The following is a 12,660-nucleotide window of genomic DNA, read 5'->3' as shown; positions in this document are numbered from 1 at the left end:
ATTTGTGCGCGCACTCCTGAAAATTCAAATAATGTATATCTAAAGTTTTGCATTCGTACCATTACTGTAGGCTGAGAAAAAAAAATGTGGTGCATTACTTTCTGGGCGACCTTCGTATATCAGTCAGTCAGTCAGTCATTGTGTAGTATGACAGGAGTATATTTTGGTTAAAACTTTAGTCCAAATGTTATACCTGAAGGCAGGCAGGTTGATAGTTAAGAACATAGAAACTCTTTCGAATGACTTTAAGCAGGCCAACTTTTTTATGAGGCTTTCTGTTCATACAGTTGCAGCACAAATAATTCCATAACCAAGCATTTTCTTTCTCCAATTGCATTTGCTCAAGTTGGACAGAAAGGGAAATCTGCTTTTATTCGGAGTTCAGATTTCAAGGGAGATGGTTCTGTGCATAGCAAGTTGTGTGTGTCATCTGCATAGGTTTAAAATAAATTGGATTGGATTATGCAATCAGATTTTTTTCCATAATGCAAACAATTTTAATGGTAAAGCTAAGAACATTAGCTCCAGTTTCACAATTGTGACAGACTTGCAGCAAGTAAAAAAATAGCAACATACACATGCTTTCCAGCTGTGGCAATGTCATGACCGATTATGTTGTCACAATGATAGCAGATCCAAAGCTCCGTGGGGCTGTAATGCTTTGTGCTAAGCAAAGGCTGCACAGTTCACATCAGTGTTGGGGCAGTGCGTGCTCATGAACTGTGGAACATTTCCTAGCAAACCCTTAAAACAAATGGTGACTCCTTGCTTCAGCAAAGCTTTGTGCATACATTGGAAGTCCTTTTATTTGCTGGAACCAGCTGGGTTGGTGAAACAGTGAGTGTTTCATGTGCATTTATTTACTGGCTTGCAGATCTATCATTGGTGATTCCTTATTATTAAAACAAGTTTTGATGAGTAATAGAAATGATTGTCAATACCTCAAATATGAGATTAAAAAAAAGAATTTCTTAATTTCTAAGCAAACATGGACCTTCAAAGGTACAAACCAAAAGGATAATTCAATCCCTTGTAGTCCTGTTCTTTTCTTTTTATGTGATTCCCTTACCATCAATCCCCTTCTACATATCAGTAGCATTACTATGCGGAGCAGGAGGTGCAGGTTGCACCAGATAATGTGCACAGGAGTGTGTGTGTGTGTGTGTGTGTGTGTGTGTGTGTGTGTGTGTGAGAGAGAGAGAGAGAGAGAGAGAGAGAGAGAGAGAGAGAGACCACTACAGGCCAAAATTTTGATATTTTCAAATAATACCATCATGTTGTATGTCATTTGATGTGTAATTTCATGCAGAATGCAATGGAGCAAACTGCTTTTAAATATCTCTGTTCTGTCAAAAAGTATAGCCAAAAAACCAGAGGGAGTGCGGCAGTGGCGCATCACCACATCGGCCACCCAAGACGTTGCCCCGCCCACTGCATCGGAGGCGGTCCGCCATGGGGGTGACGTGCTGGCCTCCTGCAAACCCTACTGACGCCACTGCCACATGTGCAGAGAATGTGTTAATGCAGTGCAGTGCATCATGCCCCAAGTTCCTTCACATTTAGCGTATACTAATGCAGTTGCAGAAGAATGGCTGCAGTGTGCACCCAACAGCCTGCCTCATGCAGGGGACAGGTCAATTTGCTATGACTTTGCTGAGCCTTTTGACCAGCTTTCAAGGGCAGCCCCTTCCTTACATGCATTGGAGTAGCCTGTTCTCAGGGAGATCTAATGACATCATCTAATTATGATTACTGGGCTGGGGCACCTTCCTTATGAAGAAAGGCTACAGCATTTGGGCCTCTTCAGCCTAGAAAAGAGGCACCTGAGGGGGGACATGATTGAGACATACAAAATTATGCAGGGGATAGAGAGATGCTCTTTACTCTCTCGCACAACACCAGAACCAGGGGACATCCACTGAGTGTTGGGAGAGTTAGGACAGACAAAAGAAAATATTTCTTTACTCAGCATGTGGTTGGTCTGTGGAACTCCTTGCCACAGGATGTGGTCATGGCGTCCGGCCTGGATGTCTTTAAAAGGGGATTGGACAAGTTTCTGAAGGAAAAATCCATTACGGGTTACAAGCCATGATGTTTATGTGCAACCTATGATTTTAGAAAAGGGCTATGTCAGAATGCCAGATGCAAGGGAGGGCACCAGAATGAGGTCTCTTGTTATCTGGTGTGCTCCCTGGGGCATTTGGTGGGCGGCTGTGAGATACAGGAAGCTGGACTAGATGAGCCTATGGCCTGATCCAGTGGGGCTGTTCTTATGTTCTTATGACATGAATTGTGGCTTGGCATTTCTGCATTCATGACAATTGACCTACAGTTGCATGCGTAATAAATCAAATTCTGCAAATAACAAATGCAGATGAGCTGTGGGCCTCAGACTCCTCAACTGTTCTTAGACTGAGCCCCAGCACTGAGTGAATTGCTTGGAGTTTTATTATTAATCAAGCTCTGCATGAAGATTATGCCAGTGGCACATGTTGTAAATATTGCAGACAGTGAAACATTTTGATTGAATTCCCTAGGATCAGATTCAAATTGCAATATCCACTTAGGAAATCACTTCTGTAAGTGGTTCTCATATATGACTGCCCCCCAACCAAATATGCTTAAATAATATGCACAGCTTGTTCTCTACAAATCCTATGCTCTAGAGCAGGGGTATCCAAACATTTTGGCAGGAGGGCCTCATCATCTCTCTGACACTGTGTTGGGGGCCAGGAAAAAAATTAATTTACATTTAAAATTTGAATAAATTTACATAAATGAAAATATTAGAGATGGAACTTATATGGCTGAATGAAGGTCTTGCAATAGCTCAAGGCCTATAAAAGGCCTTGCACAAAGCAAGGCCAGCCTTTTCTTTGCTGCCACTGCTGCATCACAGATGTGAAACAGCAAGTAGTGGAGGGAGCCATTGTCCCACAGCTCATGTGAGAGGTCGAACAGTCATCCTCATACTGAGAGCAGTTGCGTCAGGCCAGAACGGGCTCCAGTAGGTCTCCAGAGGGCCAGAGCCTCATTAGAGACTGGGGGCTCCCCAAGGGCCTCCCCAAGGGCCTGAATAACCTCCCCAAGGGCCTCCCCAAGGGCTCTAGAGCAGGGGTGCCCAAACTCCGGCCCGGGGGCCACTTGCATCCCTCAAGGCCTCTCAATGCAGCCCTCAGGGAGCCCCCAGTCTCCAGTGAGCCTTTGGCCCCCCAGAGATTTGTTGGAGCCTGCACTGGCCAGACGCAACTGCTCTCAACATGAGGACAACTGTTTCACCTCTCACATGAGCTGTGGGATGAGCGCTCTCTCTACTGCTTGCTGTTTCACAGCAAAGGAAAGGCCAGCCTTTCTTTGTGCAAGGCCTTTTATAGGCCTTGAGCTATTGCAAGACCTTCATTCATTCATATAAGTTCATCTTTAATATATTCAGTTATGTAAACTTATGTAAATTTATTCAAATTTAAAATGTAAATTAATTCTTTTTTTTCCCTGGCCCCTGACACAGTGTCAGAGAGATGATGTGGCCCTCTTGCCAAAAACGTTGAACACCCCTGCTCTAGAGTCAACCTATTACAGCTCATGGCTGTGTAACAATATTTGCATTATATAAACTAAACCAGTAGTTCTCACACATTCAGCACAGGGACCCGCTTTTTAGAGTGAGAATCTGTCAGGACCCATCCAGAAGTGGTGTCATGACCGGAAGTGATATCATCAAGCAGGAAAATTTCTAACAATCCTAGGCTGTAATCCTACCCACACTTAGCCAGGAGTAAGTACCATTTACTATCATTGCTAAAAGAATATACATAGTAGCTTGTTAAAAGTACAGGTCTGTGGGCCCAATCCTGTCCAACTTTTCAGCTCTGATGTAGCCACAATGCAGCCATGTGTTGAAGGAACACATGTTCCAATACTTCAGAAGGCCCCAGTAACTTGCCCTCCACCACAGGACGCAGTGCACACCCCACTGGCACAACTGCACAAGCACTGGAAAATGGGATAGGATTGGGCCCTGTCACATTTCCCCAAATGCAGTCACATACCATGGTAGCATCAAGCCTAATAAATTAAAAATAAAATATTGAAATGGATGCGAACCCACATGAAATTGACTTGCGACCCACCTAGTGGGTCCCAACCCACAGTTTGAGAAACACTGAACAAAACCATTATATAAATTAAGTATGTAAAGAGTAGAATAAATGAAAGATATGATTTAGAGATCTGGCCAGTTAGCCTGGGGTAGGTAATAGAGATGTAAACTTACTTAATCCCTCCTGAATGTTATTGTATGACAGTACACATTTGTAATCCCCCCCCCCCCAATTTGGAGAAGAAAAACATCTCACCCTGTAGATTTTCTGACAACTTGAATTACCCATACTCCTAACTTAGTATCTGCTGTTGCTTATCTTACCAGTAACCTTTCCATGCTCGGTTAACATCTTTAAATCTAGTCAATAAAACATTCCCTATTCATTCCACTCTTAGCCAAACTACAAATGACATTTAAAGATTTATTAGCCACTATGGGCTTTGTTTTTCTTTAGCCAATAAGGGACATAACAGGATCGTGGTAGTGTGAAATATTAACCCTGCCCTCCCACCACCCTGATCCATAGCAGGCCTGATCTAGCTGCTATTGACAAAGAAAAATTGAGCCTCTTGGGGTTAATGATGCTTTAAACATCAGGTGCAGTTTGGCCCCTTTTTCTTTGTGACAGAACCTCTCAATCTCTGGTTGTTCACCTTCCCTCCTTGTCCTAAAAGAGAGATGAAATTTTAGCACTATATTGTAGTAGATGGAAGTATAGGAATCATCTTACCCATATCTGCAGTTCCAATATCTGTGGATACAGTTATCTACAGGTCCGTGGGGGCCTCTGCACCCCCCACCCATTTCAGTACCTTGGTTTTTGTTTAATAGTGCAGGAAGCACTAGTGTTTCTTGCTTTAACAAAGGAACATTCTTGCTGAACTGGTGAGGTGTAGGCAACCAACCTGCACACTAGAGGAAGACTAACTGAATGTTAGTCAGTCAAGAAGGAACGTCAGAAAGGGACGTCAGGAAGGGACGTGGGGATGGTGCAGGGGCTCCTGTTTGAATAGGGTTCAGCCTTATCCACAGTTTCTGTATCCGTGATGCAGCCCAGAATGGAACCCTGTGGATTTGGGAGGTCACCTGTATATCCCCAGCCCTTTGAGATCAGAAGAAATTACGTCTTCCTTGGAGCTCAGTATTTCTCACAAGATACCTGCTTGGAAGATACTGTTGCCAAATAGAGCAGCTGGAATTTTGCATGTCTTAGGTGACAATCATGTGTACATCTCCCTGGGAGTAAGCCTCATTGAACATCATGGAAATTACTTCTGAGTAAATTTACACTGTTTGCCTTGGTTTTCAGTTTAGAATAAATATAGCGGATGAGCAGGAAGTATAAAGACGTCGTGGTGGTAAACACTAATATTGTGTTCTAAAAGAGCTAGTGATAAAGGAAGTGCTTTCAGATTTATTTTGCGTTCATTAATGAGACCAGGCTTTCCAGCTGGTACTTCCACGCATGGCATTGGGCCACTGTAGAAAAACCTATCCATTAAATTAGACTCTCTAAAGGATTGGCCACTGAAAACCCAAATCTTTTCATGTCAAAGAGTCTCCCTTTATTAATTTTGTGGATAATGAAATCTGTGTTTCACAGCTGCCTCTAAAATATGCACAAATTTGGTCTATTTATGGGTAATTTGATTCATGTCCCAATCCTATTTGGATGTTGCATCAACATTGCATGGATGTTGGTACAATGTGTGCCATATCAAAGCCCATCCAGGCAAGGCCACGTCACTGCAACTCTCCTAGTAATGTTGATGCAGCCCTTCCCAGCAGCGTTGATGGTGTCCATGGAAATCCTGATGCAGCCCATAAACAACCAAGCAGCATCCAGATATCAACACAACAATTGGACATCAACAGTGAAGTTCCAAAGAGCCAATCACTGTATCCACCCAGCCGCAGTACCAGCAGCCAGAAAAGCACTGCCAGGGTGAATGGAGCAGAGAGTGAATGTAGGTGCAGGGCCAACGAGAAGCCAGTGTTGGGGATACACTCCCCAGCCATCCACTGGGAATGAGCAACACAGCAATAGACATCACCTCTAATCGCAGAAAGGTGCCCGCAAGGACACCACACACACAACATGACACAAGGATGCTGCAATACTCCCGCACCCTACAGGAGCTATGGTGGTGTCGGCAGTAAAGGGACAAACACAAAGACCTGCTAGGAATCCCTGCACTCAAGGTTTAAGTCCCCGTATTCCACCCACATGAACATGCACAGAAACAAAATCATGCAGCGCAGAGCAAAGGTAGAATGATAATTCCCTTGGAAGAGGGCAACCAGGTGAAACAAGCATACAAGTCTCTCTGTGGCAAGGATTGGAGTCACTGTGGGGGCATCTGCCAGCTGGAAGGCACCCTCTGAGTCTTACCAGAGGAGAGACTGGCAAGGTAGGAGGGGGGAGGGGGGAAGGAGGCAGGGGGAGGGGTAGGGGTTCCTGGGCAGGGGGAGGGCAGGTAGTGGACAGACCCAGGAGGCAGGGAGTGGAAGGCGGGGCTGGCATCTGGCAGTTATGCTGGATCCCAACCCCCATTCTCAGGGAGAACGGAGCGGCTTCCAGTCTGAGGAGACATAAGAATATAAGAACAGCCCCACTGGATCAGGCCATAGGCCCATCTAGTCCAGCTTCCTGTATCTCACAGCGGCCCACCAAATGCCCCAGGGAGCACACCAGATAACAAGAGACATGTATCCTGGTGCCCTCCCTTGCATCTGGCATTCTGACATAACCCATTTCTAAAATCAGGAGGTTGCGCATACACATCGTGGCTTGTACCCTGTAATGGATTTTTCCTCCAGACCCATTGGGGACAGCAGCCCTTGCCTCTGGCTGAGCAGCTTATGGCCACTATCCTGTACTGGATACAGCGTAAGCCTCCTGGCTTGCCTGTTCCAGTGCTGGATAGCATTGCATCCTAAGGCAGTGGTTCTAAAAGACTTTGGGCTTTGGGCATCAGGTAAGTCTTTGCAGGAGTGGCAGTGATGGCACCACAGTGATTGCGGTGCCACATAGAAGGGACTTTCAAACGAGGATGTGGGGGGCTCGCAGCCCCCTTTGCCCACCTCCCCGCTGCATAGAAAGGCTGTTATCTTCAATCGCAACCAACCTCTGGGTTGCAGTTTCAATTACTTTGAAATAAATGTAATAAATAAATATGAGCTTTTCAGGCTGGGGAAAACCCACACAGACATGGGGAGAATATGCAAACACCACATAGACAGTGGCCCTGGTCAGGAATCAATTTTCTTTTGCCTCATCAACTTTATAATGAACAACTTTGAATGAAATGACTGACTTTAAGTGAGGAGTTGCTGTACTAGCTGAACACTGGAAACCTTTGAAAACAATAATACATTTATTAAACAGATATAAAGCACAATTCAGATTAATTTAGTTAATTCAGTTATAACTTTGAAATAATGAAAAAATACCCTTATGTTTTTGTGTGTCAGTGACTGCTGTTCTAAAAATCCACAAGAAGTTGTTTAATCTCTTTAGAAGTATTGGCATTTAAAAAGAAAAAAGAGGACAAAAAGCCTTAAACTTTTCATGCAAAAATGGTGTCAAGACGTGAGACTGACATAAAGCTTCGTGCTATTATGTAGTTCATAATTTTCCATGTGTTTTTTCAACAGAAAGAATTTGTGGCTTTAAAATATTTTATTTTTTGAGCAAGTTGGGTGTTTATTGATCTGGGTTTGAGCATGCTACTTGCTAATTATCATGTTGAATTTATTTTGTATAAATGTGGATGCCATATGTTTTCTACAAGAATTCCACAATGATCCTGAACTCCTATTTTGCTATTTAATAATATGATAGAACATTTCACATACTGCTGAAGTATTTACCATTCTATACCATGAGAGTGACAACAATAGTACATAAACTTACCCAGAAATGTATATGTTATTATAACCCAGGTCAGTATACTTAAGGGACAGGCTTGTATAACTGGGATTCACATAGGATTAGGCCCAATCCTATCCAACTTTCCAGCACCAATTCAGCAGAGCCAATGGGACGTGCACTGCATCCTTCGGTGGAGGGGCGCAGTGACAGAGGCTTCCTCAAGGAAAGGGACCATTTGTTCCCATGTCAAAATACCAGAGTGCTATGGTACCTTAAAGGATAACAGCCTAATCCTATCCACACTTTCCTGGGAGTAAACCCCATTGACTCTAATGGGACTTACTTCTGAGTAGACATACATAGGATTGGGCTGTAACAAACTGATTGTGGCAGAAACTTGTAACTTGTTCTATGTGAGGCTATCTTTGAAAAGTGTTTGGAAACTCTAGCTAGTGCAAAACCTCTCTAACAGCATTTCAGTGCCAAGTGAAAACCTATCTGTTCCAGCAGGCCTTGGGCTTGGCTAGCCTGTGAATTAATCCCTTGATTTTTGAAAGTCTTGTTTAATCTGTTGTTTAGCCTGTGTGTAGCTGTTTAATGTTAAATGATTGTTTTTAAAGTGATGCTAGCCACCTTAGGTATTTTAGAAGAGAGATAGAAAGGTGGGGTACAAATATGTATTTTAATAAATAAAATAAGGAAGTAGATTTTTGTGGCTCAGTGCCTACTTCATCAGATACATGAAGTACTTACATCTAGAGTACATACAGCTAGAAAATGACAGGCAGGGGAAATGTTACGAGGCCAGGAGGCCTTGCAGTGAGGTTAGTGTGTCAATCCTATACCACAATGAACATATTAACCTTCCAGTTGTCACAAGACTCTTGCATTTTTGTTGCAACACGTTACTGCACCTAGCTTTCTGGGATTCCATGATCAGTTCACTAATAGTTTGAATTTCTCTAAGCAGAACTAGGTTAAGACAGGATTAATCAGCGATCATTCTTTGGCCAGGCAAACCTCCTGGGGGTCACCAAGAAAGGAAGGGAGCAGAACTGAACGAAATTGGGTTTTGGGAAAGAGAGTCACTTAGGAGTTTTCCCTTCTCCAGTAATTGTTCTGGTTTCATTGCATAAGTTTGCCTCACACATCAATAACCCTATTTATGTGGTATGGAGCGGAGGAGAGAAGCATCTGTAGAAGACGATGATACTTAGCAGTATTACAAGGGAACACATAGGCTAGAATTGCAGCTAAAATGTCTACTGTCTTGTTATGTACAACAGCACAATTCATTAAAGGATAAAAACTACGTACTGAAATGGGGCAGACTTGAGCAGAAAAAGGGTAAATCAATGTTTTTCATATTGAGTGTATGTTAGATCCATTTTTCCTTGTACTTGAAGAACAAGTAGGTAGGAATGTCTAGTCTTTGAACAAGTGGAAAACATTTTTGTAATACAGTTGGCCCTTGTTATCTGCGAGATCTCTTCCCAGACCCCCTGCAGACACCAAAACTCACAGATAAGCAAATCTGCAGGTCACAGCCATCAAAAGACCTCCAGCCAGGACAGGAAGTGCCTTCTGGTCACACCCAGAGGTGTTTTGAGGCATGGGGAAGCAACACATAGCCTCCCTGCACCTCAGAAGGCATGTCGGAGCCTTCCGAGATTCACTCTGTTTTTCTGCTAAACCAGAAGTGCATTTCAGAAGGCTCTGGCACATCATGCACAGCCTCCCCACACCACAGAACACCTCCATCCTGACGCGACCAGAAGACTCTTCCAGTCATGTCCGGGAGGTGCATTGAGGCCTTCCTGATCCACATTGGGTCAAATCTGTGGGCCCCAAACCTATGGATGAGGTGGGCCAACGTATATTTTGCATGAAGCTCTTGAGTATCTTCACTGAAGATGAATTCAGAAATGGTATTGTTTTACAAATGTTGCGTCTGTATAGAATGTAGGAATTGTCGCAGTGGCATGACATTCTCTGAAATTCAGTTGTTCTGGTTATATCACCTGTGCACTGGTTCACCAACTTTGTTGGACTCAGATCCTGTGTAGTTTGAAGTATGGTGTGACAAAGAGGAAGGCAAAGATAGTCTGTCTACAGCAAGAAGATACCTCTCAGTTTCTCACACCAGCAAGTAAGTCTGACTTGGAAGCTTTAACATGGGTTAGTAGTGTCATATTGTAATGTCAAACCATATCATATGGTTTGCCCTGCCATATTACTGCAAGCAGTACTTCCTTGGTTTTTGTGGTAGATCTCTATGTAGTTGCTGTGTAGTGGCCAGAGTTGATTTGGATTGTATAGGCTGAATTTCCACCCGACTTCCTCCAGGTCAGCAGTTCAGAATCTTTCTTTCAATTCAAAGCATCGCTTATGTTCAATCCTCCTTTTCCTCTTTTGTCTAAGATGCCATTGCTTGTGTCTTTCAGATATCAGATCCACACAGGTCTTCAGCATTCAGTCATCAGACCCACCCAGCCTAACTGTTTACCATTGGATAATGCGACACTACCTCAGAAGTTAAAGGAAGCTGGCTACTCAACCCACATGGTTGGCAAATGGCACTTGGGCTTTTACCGCAGAGAATGTATGCCAACGCAGCGTGGCTTTGATACCTTTTTTGGCTCTCTCTTGGGCAGTGGTGATTATTACACCCATTACAAATGTGACAGCCCTCGAATGTGTGGCTATGACTTATATGAGAACGAGCATGCTGCTTGGGATCATGACAATGGTGTGTACTCAACACAGATGTACACACAAAAAGTGCAACAAATCTTAGCTTCCCACAATCCCAGGAAACCAATATTTTTATACATTGCATACCAAGCTGTCCACTCACCACTGCAGGCACCTGGCAAATATTATGAACGTTACAGATCAATAAATAATATAAACCGGCGCAGATATGCTGCTATGCTGGCATGTTTGGATGAAGCTATCAACAATGTGACCCTCGCCTTAAAGAGGTATGGTTATTATAACAACAGTGTTATCATTTACTCTTCAGACAACGGAGGGCAGCCAACAGCTGGTGGAAATAACTGGCCTCTCAGAGGAAGCAAGGGGACTTATTGGGAAGGAGGGATCCGAGCGGTTGGCTTTGTTCATAGCCCTCTACTCAAAAACAAGGGGTATGTGTGCAGGGAACTTATACATATAACAGACTGGTACCCTACTTTGATCACATTAGCAGAAGGACAAATTGATGAGGACACCCAACTGGATGGCTACGATGTGTGGGAGACCATAAGCGAAGGAAGACGGTCTCCAAGAGTGGACATTTTACACAACATTGACCCTATCTACACCAAAGCCAAAAACGGCTCATGGGAAGCTGGCTTTGGAATATGGAACACAGCAATTCAGTCAGCAATCCGAGTGAACCACTGGAAGCTGCTGACAGGGAATCCAGGATACAGCGATTGGGTCCCACCTCAGTCATTTAGTAACGTCAGCCCTAGTCGTTGGCACAATGAACGGGTATCGTGGACAGCCGGCAAAACTGTGTGGCTGTTCAACATAACTGCTGATCCGTATGAGCGAGTGGATCTTTCCAGTAAGTATCCAGATGTAGTAAAGCGGCTGTTGCACAGGCTTTCAGAATTTGATAAAACTGCTGTGCCTGTTCGGTATCCAGCTAAAGACCCTAGGAGTAACCCCAATTTTAATGGAGGGGTTTGGGGACCGTGGTTCAAAGCGGAAGACAAGAAGAAGAAACTAAACAAAAACAAGGCAGAAAACAAACAGAAGAAAAATAAATCCAAGAAACCTAATCGAAGAAAAGGTCATTCCTTCAAGTGCTTTGCTGGTGGATAGTTTTCAATCTATGTCTCATGCTTCATCCTAAACATATTTACCTGGAAAGACTCTCTTAAAATCAGTGGGAGTTAATGCTTGGTAACTCTGTTTAGGCTCAGGGTGCCATTCCTAAACAAAAGTCAGTGGTTTCCAGCATTCATAATTTTGAGACATTCCACTGCATTAGAAAGATTACTTCTGATACAGTGGTAATTTTATTTGGTTCTGAGTTTTGTGACAACAGACAGGTGTGTAAGTTGCAGTCAGCATTCAGACCACCTTACTTAACAAACCACTTGTTACAAATTAGGTTTACTCATAATATTACCAACTCTGAACACAAGTTTGTAGAATACCAGGTTAGGACTGTTCACGTACTAAAATGTACCTGGATACGATTATCATTAGTCTATGCCTGCATGCAGTTATTCACACATTCCCTTTGATACAGGTAAAGTCTGCATGCAGTGTTAGGTGGATTGTTGGTCTATAACAGGGGTGTCCAAAGTTTTTGGCTAGAGGGCCACATCATCTCTCTGACACTGTGTCGGGGGCTGGGGGGAAAAAATTAATTTACATTTCAAATTTGAATAAATTTACATAAGTTTACACAAATGAATATATTAAAGATGAACTTATATGAATGAATGAAGGTCTTGCAATAGCTCAAGGCCTATAAAAGGTCTTGCACAAAGCAAGGCTGGCCTTTCCTTTGCTGCCTCTACTGCATCACAGATGTGAAACAGCAAGCAGTGGAGGAAGCCCTCATCCCACAGCTCATGAGAGAGGTCAAACAGTTGCCTTCATGCTGAGAGCAGTTGCGTCGGGCCAGTGTGGGCTCCAAAAAATCTCCGGAGGGCCAGAGGCT

General features: G+C 43.5%; 1 protein-coding gene across 1 annotated transcript in view; it reads left to right on the top strand.

The window, feature by feature from the left end:
* ARSJ (arylsulfatase family member J) overlaps window positions 1-12,440 on the top strand; it is a 59,409-nt gene extending 46,969 nt beyond the window's left edge. The window contains exon 2 of the mRNA XM_066632165.1: window positions 10,421-12,440. Coding sequence (XP_066488262.1) covers window positions 10,421-11,810 — 1,390 coding nt within the window. The 3' untranslated portion in view covers window positions 11,811-12,440. The remainder of the gene's footprint in view (window positions 1-10,420) is intronic.
* Window positions 12,441-12,660: the final 220 nt, after the last annotated feature.

The sequence above is a fragment of the Tiliqua scincoides genome, chromosome 6, assembly GCF_035046505.1.
Source record: "Tiliqua scincoides isolate rTilSci1 chromosome 6, rTilSci1.hap2, whole genome shotgun sequence".
Taxonomy (NCBI): Eukaryota; Metazoa; Chordata; class Lepidosauria; order Squamata; family Scincidae; genus Tiliqua; species Tiliqua scincoides.
The sequence above is the reverse complement of the archived record's forward strand: the minus strand, read 5'-3'. Positions and strand labels throughout refer to the sequence as shown.